The 27,008-nt window shown below is 42.0% G+C and overlaps 1 protein-coding gene across 1 annotated transcript in view; it reads left to right on the top strand.

Moving 5' to 3' along the window:
* Nucleotides 1-11,350: 11,350 nt before the first annotated feature.
* DYNLRB2 (dynein, light chain, roadblock-type 2) overlaps nt 11,351-27,008 on the top strand; it is a 179,002-nt gene continuing 163,344 nt past the window's right edge. Inside the window, exon 1 of the mRNA XM_009890398.1 lies at nt 11,351-11,446. Within this exon, the coding sequence (XP_009888700.1) occupies nt 11,351-11,446 (96 nt within the window). The remainder of the gene's footprint in view (nt 11,447-27,008) is intronic.

The following is a 27,008-nucleotide window of genomic DNA, read 5'->3' as shown; positions in this document are numbered from 1 at the left end:
ATGGAAAGTTACAGAGGAGGCAGAGCCCACTGTTAGTAAGGTTTCCAATAATTCAGTTTTAAATACAGTATGAACAAACTTTTAGTAAAGGCTCTCAGAAAATCCTATTCCTCTCTATTTTAGCTGGCCTCTTTCATGTCAAACTTGAACTGAAATCTCCTTTCTCAAGTTTTACAACGTGCTAAATTCAACTATGGTAATACATGTTGGTAAGGAAAGTATCTGACGAGTAGCACACCACAAGGTCTTCAAGCATAAATTATCTTGAGACGTGCTTCCCATTGAGTAGATCAGTCACAAAAATCTGGTTTCTATTTCAGTACTGTCACTACTCTGTTGGTAGTATCCTGGTCATCTCTTAACACCACACCTCAGTTCTCCCCCCACCCCGAGAAGTCCTTTGCAATTTGTTTTGAGATATTATGGTGCAAGGAGTTCTCTGACAACTATAAATGGTTACGATCGGTTTTGGTGTTGTTGCTGCTGTTAAGGGAAGTCTCTTTGAATGCTCAAGCTACTCGCCTGTCTTGTGCAGAAACTGCAACAGTATCCCAGATACTATTGCATCACCAACAAAACTGGAAAGTATTCAGAGCACTTAAGAGATTTGCAGAGACTCAGACCTAAGAGTGTAAAGTGCATCAAACGATTTACCACAGGCCTATCTATATATCACAGATATCAAATTCAACTTTGAATGCGAGAAGGGAAAAAATGAGAGATATGAAATTCATATACTGTAATTAAATGGAAAACACATGCAAACTGTAGCAGAAAAATAATAGAAACATGAATCGTGTATATTGCATCTGTCTGTTATTATGGTAGGAGTGGCAATGATTAGTAGAAATAGGGTTGCAAAACGATTTCTTATATAATATCGCTTCCTGTGCCCATAGGGTAACTGTAATAAAGACAACTCAGCCTTAGGTGAGGGCAAAGGCAGAGAGCACCGTCCTTTCTGCTGGGAAAGAGCAGCACTCAGTTGTGCAGAAGCTTTGCCAGCCAAAGGAGGCGCCCACTTCTCATCCTTTGAAGGTACCAGCAACCGGTCTTGGAGCCGGCACACTCATTTGAGGGAAAGACACTGCTGACAGGGACCTACAGCCAAAATGATACTGGTCAACAAGAATCTGCCTCAGAATCATGCTGAACAAGGGAGGAATGCTAAGAATGCTCTAAAAGCCTTAAAATGTTGACTTCTGTGGACAGTACTATGCAAATTCAATGGTGCATAAATGTGAACTTTTACACATAGGCTTAGACTGGGAACTTGCCGTTACACACACATACCAATGGCCCCGTCAGTGCAGCGAGAATATTCCCGTCGTCAGCATTATCCAGAGCGTTGTGCCATGCCTTTTCACGTATCAAATGTAAAACACCTCAGTTAACACACAGACGTGGGTGCCTCTCTAGTGCACGCATGACTTCAACAGGTAGCAGTCAGCCATTAATATATAATGGCGATGGGCTGTGCTTTGGCTTTAGGAGTTTAACCCTGAGGTCTTCCAGAAGCAGAACTTAACACGTTGCCTAAGACCACAAGATAAACCAGTGGCAAGCTTGAGCTGGCAATCTGGGTGGAGGATCTCCCCCCTCCACCCAAGGCTGAGTCACCGCAGCTCCCTGCAGCCGAAATATGAAGGGGCAAGATCTTTGTTGGTGGTTGATGCACGCAATCAGTTTGGCTGCCTTGTGGAAGTGCTGAAATAGGGGACCTATTGTGGGGATATCTCAAGTTTGCAGCACTGAAGTTCCATATTAGGTCTTCTCTGCACCAGAAACGAGGGGGGGGCTGTGGTAGATTTGACTGATGCTCTCTGTGCAGCTGCACTGACCCCAAAGAGTGCAAGGGAGAGGAAGCTAAACTAGCTTAAAACATCTCCGCTTCCTCCTCATTCCAAGCGCTGCATCACTCAGGTCCGTCACCACAATGCCCAGCTATTGCAGACGTGTCCGGTCCTTACATACAGGCTGCTATGAGCCCTGCTGCATTAACTAACATAAACCCTCCTGGATTCTTGACGCACCGTGCTGGGTTTGGAAAAGGTGCAGGGAAGTGGGTATTTTTCTGCAAACAGAATTTTTCATAAGAGGCATAGTCACCTTTTGCTATTACAAATACAAGAGCAATAACAATATATACAGGCCTGAGCAATAATGGAGATTCTGGCAGATATTTTTTCCCCGTCATAAGCACCCGGGGCCTAAGGCAAGGTTTTCCTCTATTTAATAAAGAAAATGGAAAGGTAGGAGGAAAAATAAAATTAAAAAAAAAACCCTGCATTGCCTCTCAAATTACACAACCTGCTAAATATTTAGGGCATTCTTTCCCACAACACTTCAAATGGATGAGAAAGAGGTTTGTCTTCTTGACAGTTCACATCCTCTTGTGGGCCCGACTCATTCCTCTGGAAGCTCACGGAAGTCAATGATACAGCAGCAGGGATGACAGATGAAGCTCACGATCCGCATTTCAGTGGTACCTATCTACCGTTCATACAAATCAGCTCAAGATTAAGACGCAAGCGAAGACGCTAAAGGTTCAGGTTGAGGAGACAACTAAAACAGCAGAAACAGTCTAAAATCTGTCGCAAACGTGTGTGTGTCTAATTCCACTCTCAGTCTCTTGGCTAGAAGGGAACGGCTTGAACAATGTAACAGTAACTAACACTGTTTTTCAATATCTGCTTAGAGTGACATGTATTCTGTGGTTCAACCAATCTGAGTCTATTAACAATTGAATTAGAAGTTCACCTCAAGTCCAAATGAAAATCAGTGAACAGTCATTAGATCAAGTAAAAATGAAAGCGAAGAAGACAAGAAGCCATAGCTGTAATCATCCATCCAAAATTAACGTATCAGCTCTCAAGCAAGTAACTGCTATGTTAAAAGCTTTTTCACGTTAGGCCACTTGTTCTTCATAATAATTGAAATACAATGCTTTAATAAAGAGTTTCATTTATATTCTGATAGTCAAGCTGGCACTTAACTTGATTTGGGGCTGTTCTCAATTAAGAGCTGTTTATGATCTCCAAAATCCCTTCTTGGATGCTTCTGAGGTTCTGCACCAGAAAGAGGAGGGGAAAACTGGCAAATCATAATAGAGATGCAAGAACTGTGCTGGGGAAAGAAAAGCAAAAACCCCCTGGAATCTGGATTCTGAACTCAACCAAAGCCAAGTTGCACTGAAATGTAAAAGTCTGGCCAACTTCCTAAATTCTAGTATCATGATTTTCATTTACAGTACTTATTTTGCAGCACGTATTGATTTCACGTTGGGTAGAACACTACTTCTCAGACAAATTTTCCATTTCCAAGGTTTTCACCTGCCACTTCCCAGTCCTATCTACGGCACTGAACTTCCCACATCCGACCCAGCGCGAGTGGGATCCCCACGTCCCACAGCCACCCTTTGACCACCCTCTTTCCGCTGACAGCGTTATCACAGACGTGCGAGGATGAGCACGTTCCGTGTCACAGTGGCCTCCCATCACCCATCCTGCGTCTGCAGCTGGAGGCGGCCACGTTGCCCGACGCCGTCGCTGGAGCACAGCGGTGTGCAGCACACACCCTCTTATATCACCCTCCTCCGACTTCGCAACAGGGAAAGGTGAGGACATGACAAAGAAGCAGCAACTGCTCTTCCCTACTTCAAAAGACAATACCATACCACTAATAATCCTTCACACTTAAGTAACAGCCAGCTTTATAAACAGTAATTAAAGATGCCTTCTGGTGTACCTGCAAAGGAAACATTATTTTTCTTCTCCACAAGGACCTCGTTTTCTTTAGTGACTTTTGATTAAAGGAGCCAACCTTGGGCACTAAAGGCTTAATTTTCAGGGGGACAAGCAGCTACAGGTCATATTGAATAACCTTCTAACAGTGTCTCCTAACATCAGCTAAAAGTTCAAACCTGATATTTTCAGCAGAAAGCCTCACAATCTTCCATGTCAGAAACTTTCTGCATGCTGCTAACCGGTAATTTTGAAAGAGGGGCGGGATTCATGCAGCAAAGGATTGTGAAATCTGTTAATCATTTTTACATATACATATGAAAAAAAAACCAAAATACTTGCTTAATCCCTCGACATCTCATTGACTAAACCCGCCAGGGATGAATTGAGCCAGCGTTCTGAGATTTACTGTGTGGGTTGTTCATCTGCCTGTGCTTCTCTTTTCGTTTGCAATCTTCGAACTGGCCAAGGCTTTCACCACTCACCATTTACCTTCTCCAAAAATCAGCCCTTCCCCGAGCGCTAGCTGGAAGTGAAAACTGGTGACAGTTACAGCCCTGCCTACTCAGAAAACCCAGTGCAACCTGGGTGAGCCCAGAGACGCCAAGTCACTGCTCTGTCTAATTACAAACCCGAGGCAGATTAACCTTTGATGACTAAATTAATCTTCTAAATAAAATGAATATGCATCAGCCTGCAAATTAGGATTAAATGCTTAGCAGAATCTTTATGTGATCAAGCAGGTTTTGTGGTGCAGATGTTAACCATTAACATGAAGCAATAAAATCATTCTTTTTTCTTATAATAACACCTAACAATTCTAAAGCCACCTTTCATCTGAGAATCTCAAAGGGTTTCATAAACATAATTAATTAACCCTCTCGGCATCCAAGACCAGAGCATAATAATATCCCCATCAACAGCTGAAGAAACAGAGGCATAGCAACATCCTAGATCGCGTGCCTCGGACTGTGCGTAATGGGGATGTTCTCTGCTTTGAAGAAAAAGCGAAGCCCAGGTTTGCATTGGCTTCACCCCTTCTCTCACGTAGCACTGCTGCCGGGACTGGCAGGGTGGCTTCTCTGCAAGGCTGAACTACCACCACGCACGCACGTCCCTGTCCCAGAAAGGCTCGTGGTGGCTCTAGACAGCCCTGGAGGTCGGGCATCGGCCCCGCCAGCCGCTGAAACACGGGACACGTGGGCAACGCGTCGCCTCACCCCGGGTTACCTGCCGGCGGAGCCGGGACATTCGTCTGCACCGGGACATCTTTTTACTATAAAAAGCAATGGGAATTGTCTCACTATTGACCAAATAAAAACAAACATGGCACTTCCTAATCTACTACTTAATTCTGAAATAAATCATTCCAGGGGTGGGGGTGAACCTTTTCTGGAGAAAAAAAACCAACAGTTTCTTCTCGATTTTTTCCTTGGGCACTGGGAACTACCAGTCCCTTGAAGCACCTGCTCCTCGCACATACCAGCTACAACAATTTAGTCACAAGGTGACCCAGATGACTGCAATCCCACTTCTTTTTGACTGCTGGTGGAACAGTGGCCCCTGCAACGTGATTCCTATGTCTACATGCAGTAAAATGCTTGCATGGAAGGTTACCGCTTCCATCCAGATCCTGGCACTGCCACTGGAAGAGATGTGGCCGTGGTTCTTCCAGGCTCTCCCAGAAGACCAAATCGTTTCAGGGAATTGAAGAAACCCTCTGCTGAGGTCCGCTTTCTGTGCTCCTTCTTCCAATGGGATATTCATTTCCAAGCGGTTTACAATGAGGAATTTAGAGAAATGTACACATCATGAGTTTTCAGCCTTACTACCCCTGATTTTAATTTCATTAGTTTCAAACATTATGCACTTGATTATTATCAAACTGTAAAATTAAGTTTTAATTTGATCTATTTTAATCAAAAATAATGTAAGAGTATGAGTAAGCTATGGACAGGCATGTGAGAATTCATAGTCGTGATAATTCAATTTGTTGACGCGTTTTGTTGTCCAATCATAGCAGCTTTCCCTAGTATGTAAGTTTTTCTTTCGATGTAAACTAATCTGATGGTGTAAAATGTCCATTACTGCAAATGCAATTCAATTTGCTTAAAAGGGAACTGGATAAGTTCTTAAAAGTCAGTTCAAATTTCTCAGCTTCTAAAAGGAAGCTTAAACTAGAAATTTATAGTTATTTTAGAATATTGACATAACATATATGATTTTGGCATATAAGTGACTTCCACAGTTAAAAGCATTTATTGTTTTCATACAATGACTGGTAAAATCCGTGGAAAAATTCCAAGGACTTTAATAAGCTTTGGATTGGCACATTATTACTATGAATGTAATTCTTGATGCCTGTCATAACATCCCAGGCCATGTGAGAAACTTAGGAGAAGCAATTAACATTCCTCCATCGACTTTTGTATTTACTTTTTAAATTTACCATTTAAGACTTTAACTCTCCATAAAACTGCTAAAATATACATAACTTCAATGTTATTTAAATGTTTTATGATCTTCCTGAAATGATCAGCTAATTAAAATCACTTACCTAACTTAGTACCTTAACTTTACCTTCCTTTATTTGGAAGGAATTGGATTTAACGTGCAGGTTTTGTTTCTTTTCCTTCTCAGAAAATCTTAATTTGGAAGGAAAATCATAATTATATGGTAGGGAGGAGGATGTCTTCCAGGCTGCAAACTTAAACTGGTGGTAATCATTAGCTACCATGTATGACATGGCGTATATAATTAAGAAATAAATTTATTACAGAAACTTGGAATTATCAATTAAAAAGTAGTCAGTGCAGTCCCACAAGGTCCGATATGATTACCTACGTTATCTGAACTGTCACTTCCAATGCTGGTTTGAATCTCAAAGACCTCTGAGGGGTGCTCTGCATGTCAAGTTAAATAAGTGAGACAACCTTAGTGGAAAAATGCAATGATACAAGCGGGTGCAAACACAACCCTTCTAGAGGAGAATAAAGATGTCAGCTTCAACTCGAATATTATTGGCAAACTGTTCTTCCTTCCGACTGTACTTCTGAATGGACTGACAGGACCGTTCAATTTGTGGCTCTGCCACAGTCTGTTTGATGGGCTAGGGGGGGCAGAACCTCGGGGGCACTGAAGGACGCTCCAGCCTGTTACATTTTTTTTCTTACTTATTACCTTTGCAGACTTTGATTTTTCCTCCTTCAGAGATTCTTCAAGTTTAAGGCCAGAAGAGACAGTTAAATTATCTAGTCTGACCCTGTATATATGCCAGGCCATTAAGCCACACTCACAGATCCATCCTCTGTGAACCCTTCTTTTCTTTAAGCTACCTGTCATAACACTGATTATGGGGCAGTAAATCAGTGTAAAAAAATAAAGAGCTCCTCCCACCAGCCTTTCTCTCCAAAATCCCAACTCCAGCAAAATGATTCTGTTGCTCACTCTGAAAGGAATGAAAAATTTGGCATTCTCTGATGAATCAGATTTTGTTTCTTGTGCTGAGTGTCTCACATCTCTATTGCTTTGGGCTCCAGCTTGGACTAGAAAGAAAATGAACAGAAAATGTCATCTTATCATATTTTCGACCTGATTGGGGTAGATGGATCTTAAATACTTCATATTCAGCCATGGAGGCCGGGTACACCTATTTATGAATTCAGATACAAACCGAGTGAAGTTAAAACACAAGTTGTTCATCCACAGGCTCAAAATAAAATCCTGTTCTTTTCTAGCAGTATATAACTTCTTCAAACCAGTGTATGTCAAGAAACCTAAGATACTCTTCGCAACTCCAGTACCTGCCTACACAGTAAAAATTCTGACATTTACCAGAAACAGGGAAAAAGAAAATAACACTCCAAAACTCATGATACCGTTATTTAGGATACAATTTGAAGACTGCCTCTTGGCTCTGCAATACAGACTACCGTAGACGCAAGAACACTGACAGACAGTGATTGACTCCTCTTTTAAAACTACACTGACAGCATCAACCGTTGTTCAATTTGGTATCGGGGAGTGTCAGTAAGAGTGAAGCACAGTTTACCTTACTGCATCATGCAAAATACAGCATCTGTGTTTCCCTGGATTCGCCCCATGAGCGTTCCAAAACGTGCACAACAAAACCACATGAAACTCAGATGATTTCAGATCACGTTACAGAGTCAAAACACAGAACAGATTCACAGAAAGATTTGCTAAGGTTCACCAACCTGTTGAGTGAGCCTGGGCCCACTTCCAAGCAAATCGGGATTGATTAATGTTTTCTTTAAATCAATATCACCTGACGCTCTTTGCTACTGATGTGAATCTCAGCTTTTTCTTTTCTCTTTGGAATTTTGGATTGGTTTAAGTATGGGGCTGAAAACAGCGCATGGAATGCACATCCATCTATGTACTAACGGAAGAGCATGTAGCACCATTTCCTGCAACGCAATGAAATATCGCAGAACCAGCATCCCGCCAGCCTCGTCAGTATTTTGCCCTATTCTTAGCTTTTCGGTACGGGCTACGGGTAGGGCTTTTTTCAAACTGCTCACGCATTTACAAACATAGCGGTAAAGGAGTTCTTTGTGCTTTTCAAACACGGGACCAAATTGAGATACGCTCAGCCAAACGACGAATGGATCCGCTCTCTAATGGACCCCCTGAAATCAAGGGAACTACTTACGGACTAATATAGCATTACCTATTGTGAGTAAGAGCTACTGTAAATAAGCTTTGGAAACTATATTCCAGCTACAGTCGCGCTTGGTGGTTTGTAATATTCCAGCACTTGCTAAATATAACTAAATGAAATAAAGTGGGAGATAGCGATACTCTGATTTCTGTTAGCACTGACTGTACATTTGTTCCAAGTGTCTGAGCAATCAGAACACTACATAAATACCTTGCCATGCCTGTGGGATCCCATGCTAAGTTATAATCCATCACTGAAGCAGGCAGCCGCTCTTGAAGACACGCTGAAGCATTTCTGAGGTTGAATGTAATTCATTGCTACACTCTCTAGTTGCATGTTTATTTCGTCTAGCAGGAAGAAGCGGCTACACGCGGAGCAGTTGTATGCTGGAAATTTCACTTAAAATTTCCATCATATTAAACAATCAGCTGATTAATCTCCTTTCTGTAAGAATTCTTTGTCAATAACCTTTAAATTCAGGAACTCCACCCTGACGCATAGCTTATCTGTATTTATATTTTTATTTGAAAACTGCAGGAGTTTTTAGGATTGAGCCAGGTAAAACCATTCAGATAAACAAGAAGAATCTGTCCCACCGTGCCCTCACTACACACGCATAAGAATACGCATTATAAAAAACCTCTGCTTATCACATAGTTGCTTTACTTATTGTCTTCATTTCTGACTCCTGGTTTCAGACAAACAAAAAACTGAGGAAAATGTTAAAGAACTGCCAAAGATTCTGTTGGAACAGAAAAGGAACGGGAATATTGTAAGACAGACTGTTCCCTCAATTTCTTCTGGCCAATTTGTAGTCCCAGCAGATTTGCACAAACTTTGAACAAGCAGCGAGGCCTGGCAGTGCTGACACGAGCTCAACTCCTCTCGCCTTGTGAAATTCAACCACTGCGACTGCATAGGCAGCCTTGGCAAAACACGGGGAAGATCAACCCAAAAGAAATTTCAAACTGACTGTATTCTTAAGGACAATTTTTGTCAGCAACTGAAAACGCCCCTAGAGTTTCATCGGGGAAGTTTCTAGCAGCTTCATTTTTCCCCTATTTTTTCACATTGCACTGGAGTCCATCCCCAGTGTCCTGAGCTCCTGCTTTTTCCCTTTACTACCAATTTAGATGTCGGTGTGTATTAATAATCTAAAAAAAGGAATCTTTATTGTTCAGGCTGTAAATATGCCACTGGGTCCCCAGAGCCTAACATATGTCAAAGGCATGAAATGACGACCATGAAAGGGAACTCCGCATCTGTGTTTGCTTAGCAGAAGAACTGCAGGACTGACCTGTGGACTGATGTGGCTGTTTAATACGGTCTCTGCAAACCGTTCAATAGCATCAGAACTGCTGTTTAATCCTCTTACCTCTACCATTGACATTATTTCATGTTCTACTAATTCCAACCCATCTGCAGAAGAAATACTTGCTTCTCCGGCAAGCCAATAGAGAGGGCCAAATTTTTTAAAAGGCTGCAGCTATAATGTTCCATGTGTAATTTCAAAACAAGACGTTTTTTCCATCGGAACATTTTTGCATAATCTTACAGTCCGAGTCTCATCTCGCTTTTACTTTTGCAAGTCAGGAGTAAAGGTAATACAAGGTGAGGACCAGAGCCCAAAGCTCCGTGGACCTGAATTTTCTGAAACAAATATCCAAGTATATTTTGAGACTATATCTCCAAAGGTGTTCAGATGCAAAAAACCTCAATTATTTGGCTCTTGGAAGAACGAAGTATATAGTTAGAATAGAAAAAAAAAAAAAGGTGGTATTTGAGAAGCTTCATAGGTATCTATATTTCTACTTTGCAACTTCTGGACCAGTTTTTGCAACGTTCTCCCCTTTCATTTGGATTTCCTACGGAGAGTCTGTGGTAATCATATGAATGGCCACGACCAGGTTTTTCACATGGTGATTCCCAATTCAGTGTGCAACATTACAAAACCCACTTAAAATTACTGAAAAAGAGAGGAGAAAAAGATTTGTTAATAAAACCAGCCTATCTTAATGATTTTCCCACGCATTTCCAGAGAGTCACAAAGAGTGCTAGACCTCCAAGAGGATTCAAGGGAGTGAAAACTTTCTGGTTTTGGAATGAACTAACATTTTTGATGCTGTACAATCATTCTTACCTCTCTTTGCAGCCTCTGAGGAGTCACAATCCATCCAGGAGAATCAATTATTGAATGCAACAGTAAGAGCCTTGCGCTACCATTCGTGTCATGTCACTGTCTTCTGTCGGAGAACACAAGTGGGTCTGAAACCAAAGCAGACACGTAGTGTGAATGAACTGCAAAAAACCAGAATCTTTCAAAATCTGGAACACTGGTTAACACCAATGTCCTGCTCAGAGTATTGCACACCACAGAAACTGGTTGAGGAAAGAATGTTTCTATACACAACGCACTCAGGCTCCCACTAGCACTTAATCCCTCTTCCATCTATGCCAAATTCCAGCTGCAGCCCGTACTCGCCTCCAAAGAACCAGAGCTAATAGCAAAGTAACAGGCATATCTATTGGCTCCTTCGCCAGCATTTCACAACGGGTATCATATGATTAGGTGTTAAGTGGGACTATTTGCACTTTTGCTTATGGCACATATAATTATGTAATTCTGTATAATGCCAAAATGACTGTTTAAGTAGCAGCTGCACAAAACAGAGATACTGGTTGGACAGCACAGAAAATACGATCTTAAATAAAACCGGCACAGTAAAAAATACACACATACACATACATATATATGTATTTATATACCTTCAGGGCTATCTAATGTGAAATCTTTTTATACAAAGGTCACATCAATGGTTCGTAAGCAGGACTCTGCCTCTCTTCTTGCCTATGAAAGTTTTGCCAGTGACAGGTCCAGAGCCTTCACAATACTAATTGTGGTTTGAGAGATCCTTAAAACGAAATGGATGAAACCCCTGGAGTTCGTGATCTCATCCATCAGCTGTTGCTGGTGTTTGTCACGGAGCAGGCTGGCACTAGATGGCTCCCAGTGTTTCAGGTGAGGTGGTGTAGCACGTATTCGTGCACCGAGTTTGCCAGTGCGTTAAAGCTCTGTCTGCAAAGAACCTTATGGGCAGCACAATGGGAGAGATGGGTGCAGGCAAACCGGAAACAGCCACATACTGCAGGGATCCTCCTGGGGAATTAAATGAATAACTGTCCCTGCCGCAAAAAAATAGGGAGGAAGGTACATTTAACTTCCTTTTGTTATTTTTCAGAGGAGGTGTGTCCTAATTTCATGGCACAATAACAGAGCTTCCACGAGCTTTGATTAAAGTAATCACAAAGTATCAAGGTTAGTTAGAAATGCTGTTATATTTTAAAATACAACCTTATAACGATATGGGTAAGGTGGTGGCAGTGGTAGGACTGTGCCACAGAGGCACTCTATAGAGGTCAAAAGGAGATCACCGTTTGTTTAATTTGAATAAATCAATTTGTTAAACAAGGAGCTGCTGAGATTATACAGTTAGAGGGTGGAGAGCAAAGAAAGATAATTATTTTTGTTTGCATAAATCATTTTCTTATTACTTGGGGATCAGGGTGGTATCGTTTGGGTTCGAGAAAAGAGGGCAAAGGAAGATAAGTATATCAATTTGCTGATCAGGGTTACATGGGATTTTGCTGCTGGGGCTGGAGAAAGGAAAGAAGATCATTATTTTTATTTAAATAAATCAATGTGTTGTGATCAGGGATCACATGGGGTTGTGCCGTTTGCAAGGAAGGCATAGGAAAATTCTCCTTTATGGATAGTTAGTTGGAGAACTAATGTTCAGGCACTACTCTATCAAATGGAAAAAGGACAAAAAAACCCTTAAAGACCACACAGCTGGATTGCTGTTGCTTTTTTTTTTTTTGAAAGACCCTGTCTTGGGCATCTTGTATTGGTCTTCGGTTTGAGTTAAAACAATACCTGTTACACTTTTAACACACTTAATCAGGATTATATGTATGAATACGTGTGTGCGTGTGTATAAACCATGTACACAGATAATTAGACAGAAAGATAGCCAGACAGCAGCTAATGGGGCCTGATCCCGCAAAAGCCCTTGTACTTGGAGGCAGCGCCTGCTGCAACTACTGGAAAAACCTTCCCAGGATGTAGGACCAGTCCTCCAGTGGGGAATATTCATTTAAATCAATGGCCATTCTGTGCACATACACTTTAAGGGCCTGATATTTGTTGCTTCTTTTCTGAGGCAATTAATGAAGCTCTGTGTGTAATTTTAAAGGCCCTTCATGAACTAACTGGAAATCTACAGCGCTGAACATCAGTGGACTCATATCCAAAACTAATAGCTTCAGTATCACTGCCAAAAATTGACTAAGCGCTCTTTGTGCCTGCAAATGGGGTTCTGTAGGCAGTATCCTTCTATCTGCCTTCAAGGGATAATCTCCTCTTACAAATAAAACAATTGTTTCATTTGCTCATTGCAATGGTTGAATGAGGCCGCAGAAATGAATTTCACTCGTTTTGAATGTTCCCAAGTCAACCGAGTGAGGATTCGGGGAGTGGGGTCGCTTTCCATTAACATGTGTTGCTATTTGCAAAACCAGTGTAAAAAATGTATTTTCACAGGTTTGGATATGACTCATGCAAACCACTAAGCACACCATTCCTCTCGCTTTACCCAATTAAAACAATGGCTTAAATGTTGTGTAAAAGTATAAATCTGTATCTGCAGCATCAAGGTGTCCCATATATTACCTTGGAGCAAAAAGAAGGAATAGTCCAGTTAGCAATTTAACAAATGAAACAATGTTTAAGTAATTAGAGAACATCGTGGGCCCCAACCATCCCTTGGATGCTTTCAGAGCCAACGGCGTAGTCCAGGGGATGAGTTTGCGTTTGTAACAAGAATGATAAATCTAACTAAACATCTTTATTTTTACAGTACCTTAAAGAAGCATTTTTATTTAGTGTAGTCATATATCTCCACATTATTTTGAAGTATGCTTCTTTATTGCTTTTACGTCTTCAGAATTGCCTGAGGAAAGCATCCTTTTCTCCCTGTGTTTCATTGTTGTTACCCTTGTAGAGTATAACATGCACAAACTTGATTATGATTAATTGAGGGCCCTGGCAAATTATGTTTTTATTCCTTTCCATCTAAGTCTTCCATCTGCTCAAGGAAAAAAAAAAAAAAAAAAGAGGAAATTTTACATTTATAAGGACACTTAGGGCTTTCTGGGTAAATCATCAGAACAACTTGTTCAGCTGTAATGGCTACAAGTGAAGAAAGTCTCCCTTCACTCTTACATCACCAACACATTAATGCATCTCCGTCCTACGAGTAAGGCCGAGAGACGATGGTAACTGGTCAAACCGCATTTGATCCAAAAATCTTGCTGCGGAGCTGGAATTTCAAACTGAATCAAACCAGTTGAGAATATTGCTCAATTAGATCCTACCACCGAAGAACCACTTAAAGCAGCTAAGTACCAAGTCGGTAAATATAAACACCTGTGTCCTTCGGCACAATGCATGTAGCATCAGGCACGCTATTTATAAGAGGCTCTGTTGAAGTTCTTACCCAAGGTGATGCAGCTGCATATACCAGCCCATTAAGCCTGGTGTACCACATCAGATAAGGCCCTTCCTCCGGGGTTTATGATTCAGGTCTAAACGCTTGCCGTCCCCGGGAAACTGGCAAACGAGGTTGCACTTGGCAGTCTGGGGTTTTCTTAATAGGATGAATGACAGAAGCGAGAAGCCATGTTTAACTCGTACGAATGGGAGGAGGGAAAGGCAGGGCTTTCTCATTTAAAGACAGCCTTGTTCTCCAGCCGTGTTAGTGCACAGCACAGAGCGGCGCCTTTGGCTGATGAGAAAGCAAAATTATCGAGGAATTTGCTCCTCTGAGACCGCAGAGTTGAAATAACAAAATGCCAAACAATTTTAGCAACCAGAATGCAGATACAATCGGTCTTTAAAAGGCTGGTCTGGACAGCTGGTGGCACTGGGACAGGGGCTGTGAATTTAGGACAAGGTCAACATCAGTGGTGTTTTTCGTTTTCAGCCAATAATGTGAATTGAGTTGTTGGCGTAGGGCCAGGCCCCTGCGAATAACGCTCCAAACGACTAACGCCACACCACTCTTCTCGGTCCACCACTGAAGAAGACAGGTTAAATCTGCATGCCTTACGCTGACGTGACCTGTGGAGCACTGGTGTGATCTGTTACTGTAAATCAGCTGTAAAGGTGGTGACTCCAGCGGGAGGGATAACGATCATCACCAAAGACAGGCGTAAGTGTGGGTCCAATTGCCTGCAAAGATGACATCTGATGACTAGCAGGGAAGTTACTGCAGCGTTTCCACGCACAGGTGGACAGAGTTGAGGCTGACTAAGTGCCAAAACACAAGGACTCTGTGGTTCAACTGAACCAAACTAGATTTAGAGGTAGATACAGAAGCTACGCTTCCTCTGCCAAAGTTTGCAAAAGATGCTTGTCAAAGACGTATTGACAGCAATGCTGTACAACCTCTCAGCAGCATGCTGAAGATTAAATTCTTTGGTAGTCTCACAGTACGTGAAGAAACTACTTTGTGTAGGAGATGGGTTTTTGTAGCAAAACCAATTCTGTGGAAAGGGCAATATGGACGAAGAGTCCTCCATGGCAGAGTGAACAACATACTGAGCAACAGGTAAATGCCACCTCGCTGGTAATAGAGAGTCACTGCCCATGCTACAAGAGAAATCACCAGCAGTCACTGCTTAGCAAGAAAGGATGTTCTATTTATCAAGTCCAAAAGGGTTTTATTCCCAGTTGAGCCTCCCTATATGTTGGCCAAGTCACTTCAGCATTCTGGTTTCCAGGTTCACAAAACGGAGAGGCTGCATTTACCCCCCACTGCACAGGGATCTTAGTAGGAATGATCCAGCAGAGACTAAACTTTTCCAGTGATATGTATGGCCTTTTCCTGCTGTAATGACACAGCTGGGCTGAAAATGAGGGGTGTCTGACGACTTCACCCCTCCAAGAAGCGATCCATACACCTCCAGGCCCAAGCAGAACATCACACAGAAGAGCTGGTGAGTGATCTGGTGACAAAGCTACTGGAATCTATGGTCAGAAACCCCTGGAAACATCATCCCAGCTTGCTATGGGGACTACTACAACACAAGCGTCCTGCTGCAGTCCTCCTCCCCTCCCTTTGCTCACACATCATGTATACACAAGGGCACCAGAGTTAATTCAGTCTTCTGTGGAAAGCTCTGCATGAAGCCTCTTTAATTGGGCTTTGTGCGAGTGTGTGAATCTCATCCTGATACTTTCAGGGTACTCGGGGAAACATTAGAATGGCAGCACAGCAGAAACGGAAAAAGCATTATCATTCATTGGCAGCAAATAATTTATTTGATATCCGCCATCCTTTTTTTTTTTTTTTTTCCCTGCTGGCTGTGTTTGTGATTGTAATTTCTGAAGAGTTTAGCTAATAATTATTGGTGAGAAGATGCTGTCAGTCTCTCAAGACAAACAAGAAATGGTTCCGGCTGACACAGATTGTGTGTCACATGATTATCCTATTTTTCTGATTTAATAAATATTAATCTTTCTGCCTTTTAGGAGCATTGTGCAATATTTTTTTATCATCTGATTTGAGATGGGAAATGACCGGTACATGCCAAAACTACTCCTAATATATAAAAAGGCAAATTTTCCTTGTTTCATTTCAAGACAAGACATTTTTCAAATTAAAATTAATATGCACATAGATTATATCTTCTCTTACACAAATCCATGCAAGATGCTATTTAGGGTGTGCCTTTTTTCCTAACCACAAATTCTTCTAACATCAGATAACGAGATTTATCGTTATATTCCCATTTTATCTCCTCAATTTTGCCTAGTGGGAAAGCGTACAGGAGACAGGTGACCCCCCCAAAAAACTGTAGAAACTGATCTTACATCAAGGCCCTTGGCAGAAACTCAGACGATCTCTCGGGAGTCGCCAGCCTCGCCGAAGATTTTCCTCACTGCCTTGAGCAAAGTGCTTTCCTTCTTCATGCCTCAGTTTCCTCGCTGTAAAGTAAAAGGGACAGGAAGGTATAACAGTTCTTTCCTTTGCTCCTTCTCTTAATCCTATTGCAAACTCTTCAAGGCAAGTCTGATTATGCATTTAGCAGATGGGGGCTCCAAACTCAGCTCAGTAATGCCTTTAGGCATTACTATAGTATAAATAACAATAACGATGATGAAGTGTTAAAATAGAGAGAACTTGTTCTTTGTTCTCCCTAATGTGAATCAAACTGTGGCTGGACTTGTATTTAACACCACCAGCTAGTTTATTTACGAGAGGATTTATCAGAAGTGGTTGGGTTTAATTTCCTCTAATTCACACCGTATGAAAAATAGCAACTGTCTGATTTTAATCTATAACCTGACGATAGGGCTTCCCAGAAATAACAAAAATACCACATTGGAGGTATCCAAACAGTTGCTGTGGGAGTGCAGCACGGGCTGATCCCGCCTGCTGCCTCACACCTCTGCTCCAGCCCCTCTCCGCCTCCTCTCTTCCAACAACGTCTGCAAAGGCCACAATCGCTGCAGCAGCAGGTAAATTATTAACGGTAATAAAAAGAATTTCAGGAGTTCAAGCGTCTTCCTCGGCACGTCGATTCACGGAAAGAGTTAATCTTTTGTTCCTAGGCTGCACTTTTTCTTTTTTCCCGAAGTGGGTATGTGTTTGTTAAGCCGCCTTTGCTAAGGTGGAAGGAGGAGGGAGAGGCGGTGAGAAAAAACCATCATTTTCAAATGGAATAAATGCGTGGAGTGAAATAGAAATGCGCATGGACAAGCTCATAGATTATCGCGGGGTAAAAAATAATAATAATCTAAAAAAGATGGCACTCCTTTTCAAACCAATAGGCGAAAGACTCGAAAGCGGGGCAATCCATACCACCCCGTGATCAACAGGAAATGCCAGGAATAACTGTATATCACGGGTGGCTTCAAATTTACAACCAGGACATATAATCTCATTGTAAGAAGAGAGTCAAGTTCAAGAACTTAGCCTCTACAGTAAAGCTCTCATTTTAACTAAAGAAGCTGAGGTCGAAGGCCTCTCAAATGAAACAGATAAGGCGACATAGGGTTCTTGTCAGAAACAAATGTTATGTCTCTCCCTACTGAAAAGCTTAAAGATATTATCAGCAAAAGCCTAGTTGGGCCTGAAATGGGTCCCAGAGAAGTAATATTAACCAGGCTCCTGGCAGATCATTTATTTATCTCAAGCTAAATTCAATAAAGAGAGCCATATATAAGTGAGGGAAAATAATGCAGCTGCTAGTAATTTATCATTGGATGGAAAGTCATTGTTATCCTTATCTCTCCAATGATGTTCTATTTCCAACTGGTAATGAATTATGGGGCTTGCCACATCTTTACTATGTGACAGGTCAACACTACCTCACGGGTACTGTACTGTATTTACGCAATCGATAGAGAGTTTGCTGAGAAAATATTGGCAACCATTTTGTGAGAGTGACCTAGAGCTCTATGGCCTTACGATCGTCGGTGGTGGTCAGCGGGTATAACAGCGTTTCTATACTCCTTTAAAATAAAGATTTCTCTGAATGCTTTAGAAGTATTTTCCACTTTGCTCTTTGTAAAGCCAAGCATGTGAAGCGAACCACTGGATTGTTAATTATGAAGCATTCTGCTCATTTAAGCTGGCTCAGCCACCAAAGGGATCTTTTCTGTTCCTTTGTTCCACTTATTAGAGGGATTTATTAAATCAAACTTCAGTACAGACTTATCCAAAATTATGTGTGCCTGCGGTGTTTGGGGCACAGCAGAGGCACGAAGAGCAGAGGTCTGGCCAGGCTGCCGCTGAGATGTAAGGGCGGGCTAACGAGCAGCGCTGGGTGCCCCACCGAGCTCCCAGATCCCACGCCGAGCTTTCAGGTGGAAGCCACGCAACTCAACGCCGCCTTTACCTTCCACGAATCGACTGTGAGGGACGCTCCCAGCACCACCCCTGCGAGAGAAGCGGGGAAAAGCAGCGCTAGCTGACGGCTGGCTTCAGGGGGAAGAGCCCCGCTACGGGGACGGTCGGCACGGGGACGCTTTCTGGAGCAGTCCCTTCTCTGGCGCTGCTCTCCCATCCCCGAACCAATTACGGCCATGTTTCCTCTCTGCTCGACTTCTCCTCACTGGGTTTGGCTTTTGTTATTCACTGGAAGGGCTCACGTGGCCTGAAAAGTTTGGATTTATACTAAAAAAAAAACCCCAGAAATACACTTTTAAACATTTATATGGATTGTGGGGTGAAAATACGTATCACAAATGACTAAAAGAATTTCGATTTTGAAAAACATCTCTTGAAAAGAACAAAGAAAATTTCCAAACAAATTATAAAAGAAAGATATTTAGAATAAGCAGCCTTTTGTCATGGAAAGTTACCAAACAAAAGATAAAAAAAACCCACCACAGCCACATTTTGGCCTCATTTCTAGATTAGGCCACTTGTTCTTCATGCCATTTAGTTCACTACCTCCCCTTGAGGCGCCTTCTCCCTTGAGAAACATGAGACTTAACCATTTGTGGCCACAGATTGTTTCAAGAATTGAACAATCCAGAAAATCCCATTTTGATTTTTTTGTTTTGTTTTGTTGGCATTTTTTTGTTTGGCTTTTTTTTTTTTTTTGGTTAGGTAGAAAGGTAGAAAAATACACCTCCCTCAAGGCAGAGCAGGGAGATATTTTGAAAAACAAAGGGAATTACACTTTCACTGAAGAGAAGCAGCAGCCACGTTGATGGTAAAAGTTACTAATTGTAATAAAACATGGATTTTTAGCCCTGCGAGGGGATGTCCAGCTGAGCGGGGCCACCGATGCTGAACCCGCAGACCTTTCTAAAGGAGCACAATAGGATGTGATCGTACCTGTGCGACATCCAAATGAGAAACGAGAGGAAAAGTGAAGCTGTCTTTTCCCATTATTGTGGGAAAAGGAAGTTTGGAGAGGCTGGCCAGCCACAGTTCACTTAAATAATGTATTAGGTGACCCAAATGATATTAACCAAGGTGGCTAAGATTAACTCAGATGAAAAACAAACGCAGATAGCTCTATCCGTTGTTAAATAACGAGTGTGCTTCCTGGTCACAGAGACACACTGTGCCTTCTGGCATGCACGCATGTGTTAATATGTCTCTTTGGCTCTGTATGTTTAGGAAAGTCTTAGTAATGGAAAAACAAGGGTGTTGTAGGTGAAGGCTGAAGTCCTTTGGCAGAGCAGCGTGTGCAAGAGCTTGACCAGAGCCTGCTGGATTGTACTTCGGTCGAGCCTGTGATAGCAGTCTGTCAACTCGGCGAGCATTAACACTCATTCACAAAGATTCAGAAAGTCAATGAGAGCATTACCATATCCTGGAGTAAATAACATCGTTTTCCCATGTAGCGACCAAGATATAAATTCCATATGGTTTGGCTATAGCAGGAGGGGTATTGCCCAGATCACATTAACATATGAAAGCTCTGATACTTTCATAATCGGTTAACTCGAGGGGTCATCTAGAAGGCCAGGAAGATCTTGCCTTTCTTTTAATAGTTGAGAAAGTATGACGGATTTTTATAATTTAAACAAGTAATGTAAATAGCAAAAAATAAAAAATCTAGGTGCCATAACTTATATAAACCAAGATACTCCAGAGAAATATACCCCTTGAAATCAACTATTGACTTGAGAGTCTATCATAACCAGCAAGGAGCCTGCTACTTGTCAGATACTCTTTCTCATGTAGTTTCAAACACGCTGTCAAAACCGTGTATAGCTTCTGGCTCCCAGGCCTTCTACTCACATACCAATCACTCAATTCACTTTTTAATTTCCATTGTTTGGAGTCCTATCCCAAAATTTTTAAAATTAAACACCAAAAAAACCTAAAATATTGACTTAAAAACTACTTAGGTTTACAGAGGTACAGTCTGGTAAGAATGATGTATGTGTTTAATAATATGTTCCCTGGCTAATAAAATACTAGATTATTTTTGGACTACAGAATTTAAATGGAAGGAAGTTTAACCATTAGGAACCTGTTTACTATTACCAAGAGAATAGCCAGTTGGCAGGTCAATAGCTATCAGCAGAAATAAAGAACCACAGCAGCCACCTGTGCTTAAGGCTCAGCCCTGTTAGGAAAAAAATAAATGAAAGGGCAAAAATGGAGAAGCAAAGCTAGAGCATGCTAGGCTTTTTTTTTTTCAGCTTGAAATTAAAAAAACCAGAGGACATTGCTCTGGGACTACCAATTTCAGTGTTCAGTGCAAATGATAACCAGCTCTTCCAGGCTGTTTAAGATAAAGCAAGTATCTGCATCAAACTTTTTCTCTAGATAAACAATTGAAGCTGAAGCATGTTGAAATATCTCAGACAGGTTCTTCGTGGCATGAGGATTAGCTGTGAAAGGAAGTGTGCAGGCAGGGATGTTTCCCCTCCCTGTGTGAATAGTCCCACCATTGAGCCAGTTGGAGATTGGCCATTTAGAGTTGAAAAGGCCAGCAGACACCTGGGTCAAGTGCATCCTTCCTTTACCAGATGGAAATAATTGGAGCCTTGAGAAAGTTCTCACTTATTGTCATTTGAACGGGTCAGAGAGAATCCCACCTGCAGAAGAGCCACACTGTGTATCTCACAGACCAACGCGCACCGGGCAGAACCGCGGTCCCAGCAGTGTCAATGGGACTTTTGTTGTGGAACTCGAGGATAAGGCTATCTATTGTCAGCAGTGAACGTTTCAGAGGCAATGGAATCTTGTTCTGAGATAATCTAAGACATAGATCAGTCCTGAAATTAAATGCAAAGCAGAGGGGTTTTTTCCCCTCCGATTTCTTATTTCCACATGAAGACTATTTTTCTCACCTTTACCAGTTGGCTATGGTTAATATGCTTTTCTGTCCTAGGGGCTCTTTGCGTACATATGTATATATGTACTATATTGACATTTACATGTCATTAAAAATGAATTAGCATGGTGTAGTGATTCAGACATTCTCTAATCTAAGCATAAAGAACAACTGTAATAGTACATGACAACATTTTAAAGGCATGTCCCCTATATAACATGCAAAATGCTCCTTATTAAAGATGAAGAAACATTATAGTCCAAGTATCAGCTAAACATTGAAATATTGGATGTTTAGGTGATGGATAAACCTACAAAGAATGTAATTTTTTTCTTTTATTTCTTGTCAATGAAACACCAAGACAATTGTAGTTTGCGTAGTCCAAAGACGTTCATTTCTCAGAAGGAAAGAGATTTTAATTTAGTAAAAATTGGACTAAAAAAGCAGAGGAGAGGCTTAAAATTCCCAAATAATCACTACAATTGATCCAGTCAGAAATGGGGCTGGTAATTTTTTTTGAGAACATTTCCTGTAATCACAATTTTTCTACAATTTCTATGATTTGATACAGGGGAAATTTAGGAAACCACTCGCTACTTGGCTTCCATTTTAAAGGCTCTGCAGTAGCAGCACCTGCAGAAGAACATGCTTGTGCTCCTGACCACCTCCTGGTGAGGGTTCCTAAAGGTTTGTTGAACTCAAATGGCACTCCGCCAGTTTTACACCAGTTATCCCATTTACAAGTTCACAGTGGCTTAACAGCTGTTACAGATATTAATGGATAATCAATCGCTATTGATGCAATTATTCTTCTCATCCACAAGCAAAGTCTTAAATAAATGGGCAAATATTAACTTAGGCTCCAGCTGATAAGGTTTTCTTCACCATGTTTGTGTAGCATAGGCTTCCCTTATGAACTTGGATAAGACATTTACAGAGTAGTAAAAAACCAAAACAACAACAACAAAAAGAAACAACTAAGGATTGCTGCTACGGGCAACCTTTATTTCATTATCACAGGACCTTAACCTGGACTTGTCTAATGTTACATAACATTTTGGTACCCTGTCCCCTGTTCACACACTTGAAAGATGACTGGTAGTGAGAGCATAGGGTTGTTTCCGTGGCTCAGAGCCAGCGTGCCACCCAAGGAGCCCTTCAGCATGCCCTGTGACCAAAGGAAACGCTTCCACAACGGTCCGAGTTAACAAGGAAGGCAAAAGATGACGTTGCCTGCAGCTTGCTGCTTGCCGAAACACTGTTGCTGAAGGGGTCAGCAGAGGTTGAGACCACTGCTCTACAGCTCGTGCCATGTGTTCCCATAACGAGCAAAGAAGCACAAGGCGAGACATGAAATCTGAATATTGGGACATCATTTATCAACGCAGAGATGAGTGCAATGGTCTCCACAAACCTTCAGAAGGACAAGCTCACAGGGGGTTGACTGGCTAACAAGGCTACAGGTCTAATTAGGCAGAGGTTGACTGCAGCACAACCGACGTCGACAAAGACGCTTTTTCAGCACACGCGATACACATTTTTATCTTTGAAAGCAAATTGTCAACTTGTAGTTCTGTGTTGGCTTGCTAAACAGCATCATTTTTTTTCAACTTCACTGTTTCCCAGAAACGAGCCTCCAGGTATATAAGGAAAGAAACACTTTCAACTGCCAGAAAAATCATGGTTTTGTGCAACGTATAGGAACTTCACTGCAAATATTTTAAAGAGAAAGCTGCAGCTCTCAGGATGCCTTGTTTTAATGTGCTATTTCTTTGAAATTCTGAAAATATTTGTGCACTGATTTGTAAAAAATAAATGTCAATACACACAATTCTCAGTCTCATCTGAGGTAATACCGGCTTTGTGGAGGGAGACACCATTATATTTTGCTTCCTCTTTTTGTGCAGCCTAAATTCTGTGAGTCAGACAATTGCCCTGCGAAAACAAGCCAGGATGGGTGGTAAACTATCCAGGGCAAACTCCCTGTCACCTGAGTTTTTAAATCAAAGTTGAATGTATTTCTAAACTATGTGTTCTAGCTCTACCACAAGCTCAATACAGGAATCACTAAGTAAAATCCTCTGACTTATGGGAGTCAGCCAAGATGGTTGTAATGGTTCCTGCTGGCCTAAAAAATCAGTAATGTAGGTGAAACAGAAACTATGGAGGAAATTCATCCACGTGCAAAACCCCGTGATAAAATTTTGAACAGAATTTCAGCCAAAGTGCTTCAAAAGTCTTAGGCCACCCTGCATCCAGCGAGATTTTTAGGGAAAGCCCCCTAAACTACACATGGAAAAGAACGGCTATGTCAATCGTTATTAAGGTTTTGTTTTGCATACTGTGAGAGGAAATAAAAAGCATTGCCTTCTGCCCCAGGGTTGCCGCTGGAAGAGAAAGACCAGCTGGGACCTCTTGTGGAATGCAAAGGAAGCTTAACATTTATCTGCTTTTGCTCTCGTTGGTATTTGTTGGAGGAGAACTTAAAATATGCATTTCCAAGAAAAAGAAAAAAAAAGCCTCTAAGGAAGCTCTTTTGACCTATCAGCAAGTTTTGGAAGGGCTGCAGTCAGCGGTGGCTTTGCTACGTATCCTCCAGGCTCCCAGAATGGCCAGTCTCCAGTGAGTAACGCTAAGGCGCCAGAGTAGGAGGACACGCACCTTGCAGCGTGCTACGTGAGAAACTCCGGTCTGTGAACCCAGTAACTTCTCCATTTCAATAACGTCTATTGTAGAATAAAATTTATCAAGGGAAATGCTGACTCCACAGCTCGCTAACATAAATCATCTGTTGAAGGGCAAAACACATGAAATTGCCTTGAGATTTGGAGCAGTTTGGGAAGCACATGATTTCAGCATACCGCCTTTGGCCATTATTACCGCCTCCCAAACCGGGCAGGTGCCCACTGCTCCTCCTGCACGGATGCGCAGCCCAGGTAAGTGGCCAGAAACCGGCCGCAAATGCACTCACCCAAACTGTACGTGGGTATTAGTAAACACACAGGTTCCACCATAAAGGGATAATACGACTCTTTCCTGGCGTCTGGAATGCACATTATGTTACCAAACAAAGGAAATTATGCAAAGATAGCCCCAGAGGCGGAATAACCATGATCCGCTCCTACTTGTGAATACTGGGCAAATACTAACTAGCCACAATTAATTACCTGCCTCTGCTCGTTTTGTTAGATGCTCAAAGTAATTCATCCACTGGTTGCACATGAATGCAACTATTTGTACAAAATCTCATTTATACAGTAGCGGCGCGGGGCCGGATCCTGCAGTATTTGCCATTATTCACGTGCCAGTCGCCTTAGTGAGGGAATCGCTTCTAATTACTTAGCATCAGGACTGCGGGACGTAGCCTGACTTCTGCAATATTAAGGTGATAAGGATATATAGCAGAGCAAAGGTAGAATCAATCGTTCTTAGATTTCTTCTCTTCCTCGTCGGCCCACCTGACACGCATGAAATATTTGTGAAATCAATTTCAGAATGACCGGGCGAGGTACTGGAAGTACCACAGTCAGTTCATCAGTTGGCTCTTCCAGGAACACTTCAGGAATTAGGATGGAAGTATATTACTTCCTTTCCCACAGGATAACTGCAGTGAATACAATAAGCCTTGTTCTGCGAGACAGTGCCGCGCACGCCACCTCACACGCTCTATCAAACGAACACCGTTTGCCCCCTTTCAGCAACAGCTGTGCGAAGGACCATGATACACGCTTAAACTTTCCTTCCTCATTTCTTCAGCACCGTGCAGTGTTTTGTATCAGCGCTGAATCGCGCCGAGGTCCTTCAAAATCAGGTTTTGTAACTCCATTACCCGCACGCAGTTGGATTTCCCCCTGCGAAGCGTATGTGGCCACTTCGATGCAACCAGAACTGCGGATCTCCTTCCTGAGCTTGGCTGTCTAAACTGAGAACTCTGTCATCAGCTCACCTGGAGCAGGAAACACAGAGCAGCAAGGACACTACCAGGGCTTGGCTCCTGGGCCGCTGAAGCCCTTAGGTAGGTTTCTCCTGCCCACAGCAGGTTTTGGAGGCAGACTGCGAGATTGCCCTCTCAGGCAATTCAGTCCCTGTTTGCTCCCAATAAGACAGAAGTTTCACAGCCTTAGCAAATCCGGCCCGTGGTTTCGCTCTTCTTATGAGAGCTTTGCATACACTCTCCTGGCACCGAAAAAAGGAAAACTTTGCAATAAAGGTACGGAATTAGGTTCGCCGAGTGTTTTGATAAAAGTGTGTACAAAAGGAGCTCTACTTAGTGTCAGCGCAGACCCTTTAAAATGCACACATGAATATTTATGCCGTTTCCCTTTCTTTCAAGAATTGTTTGTTGCTCTATTTGATCATAGTACTTCTCCAGCTCCTAATATTTTTGGATAATGTCCTTGCCTTCATTTGTAATCACTCTTTATTCGGTGTAGAAGATGGATTTTTCCAATTTTGTGCTATTATATACCTTAGCATGGAAAGGATTAGATGGGTTTTTCTTTTTCCTTTTAGTCCTTATTTAACTGCTTGTGAGCTTCAGGGATTTATATCCCAGTAGGTCTAATTCCAGGATTATAGGAATCTAGATATCCCGTAAATCATTTAGCAGCATATAGGTTTAAGGCAACTCCAAATAACCCCTCCAGTTAGCTCTCCAGCTAAAAGCTGAAGATAGCCAGAAGCACTAGATTTGAGTAAGAGTTATAAAGTAATGCAGAATCACTAATTTAGAGTCTGATTATACTTCCTTCAAAGGCACTGATAAAATTTATACCCACTTCAGTGGAAACATGGCAAGGCCTTCAAATCCTCTTGCTTTAGATGCTTTCCCTCTTCCTAGCCAAATACTAATCAAAGTCTCCTCCTTCTCTGATTTAAGGTTCAGCTCTCATTCCCATAACTGTTGCATTTTTATTTAGATAAACACTGTCAGGTTGAGTTGACCCAAAATTTAGATTTATTAAAAATGAAATAAAATGAGCAACAGAAAGCTTTCTGTATTTGTTTTTCTAAATTCCAGTGAAAGCAGCTTCTTGGTTTGGACTTCAATTTTCCTTGGCATCATCTGCAGCCTGAACATTGCAGCACTGTGCTCGTACATGGAAACAAATAGAGGACAGACAAATGTGACATTGAGTTATAGGTTTTCCTTGTTTGGGCTTAGTGAAAAGTAAGCATGTGGTATTGAAGATCAAAAGCAAATCTGGTTTCTTGGGATCTGTCATTCCGAATAATTAAAAGCAATGCTAATAGCAAAGATAAGGAAATCAGTGCTTTTAACTATGCTTTTTAATTTGCTCATGGCCCTTTAAACATGGCACAGTGAGTGAGAAAGGCTTCGCCCTGGCAGAGCAGTTAGTACAAGCGCGGATCCGTGCCAGTTCTCACCAGGCGTGTCCGCGGGTTTGTCATGCTGTGTTTTAGGTAAGGCATTGTTCCACTGCCACTCACACCAGGAACGCTGGAGAGGCACAGGTGTTTCAAGGTCAGGTTTCTGGTTTGGGGTGAGATGCACGAGGGTCTTAAATCCATCGTTTGATATATCCGTAGCACCGGCTGATTCTCTCCAACCCGTGCAAGAAGGAGCTTTTGTACCTGACAGTTTTCTTGCAGTAGAGAGTATTATGGAGCAAGAGACGGCTAAGTGACACAAACCACAGCACGGAGGCCACTTACCGCACACAGGGGAAGAACCTGGTTGCTCTAACAGG

This window comes from Charadrius vociferus, unplaced genomic scaffold (genome assembly GCF_000708025.1).
Source record: "Charadrius vociferus isolate BGI_N301 unplaced genomic scaffold, ASM70802v2 scaffold498, whole genome shotgun sequence".
NCBI lineage: Eukaryota > Metazoa > Chordata > Aves > Charadriiformes > Charadriidae > Charadrius > Charadrius vociferus.
This window is presented reverse-complemented; position numbering and strand designations above follow the sequence as displayed.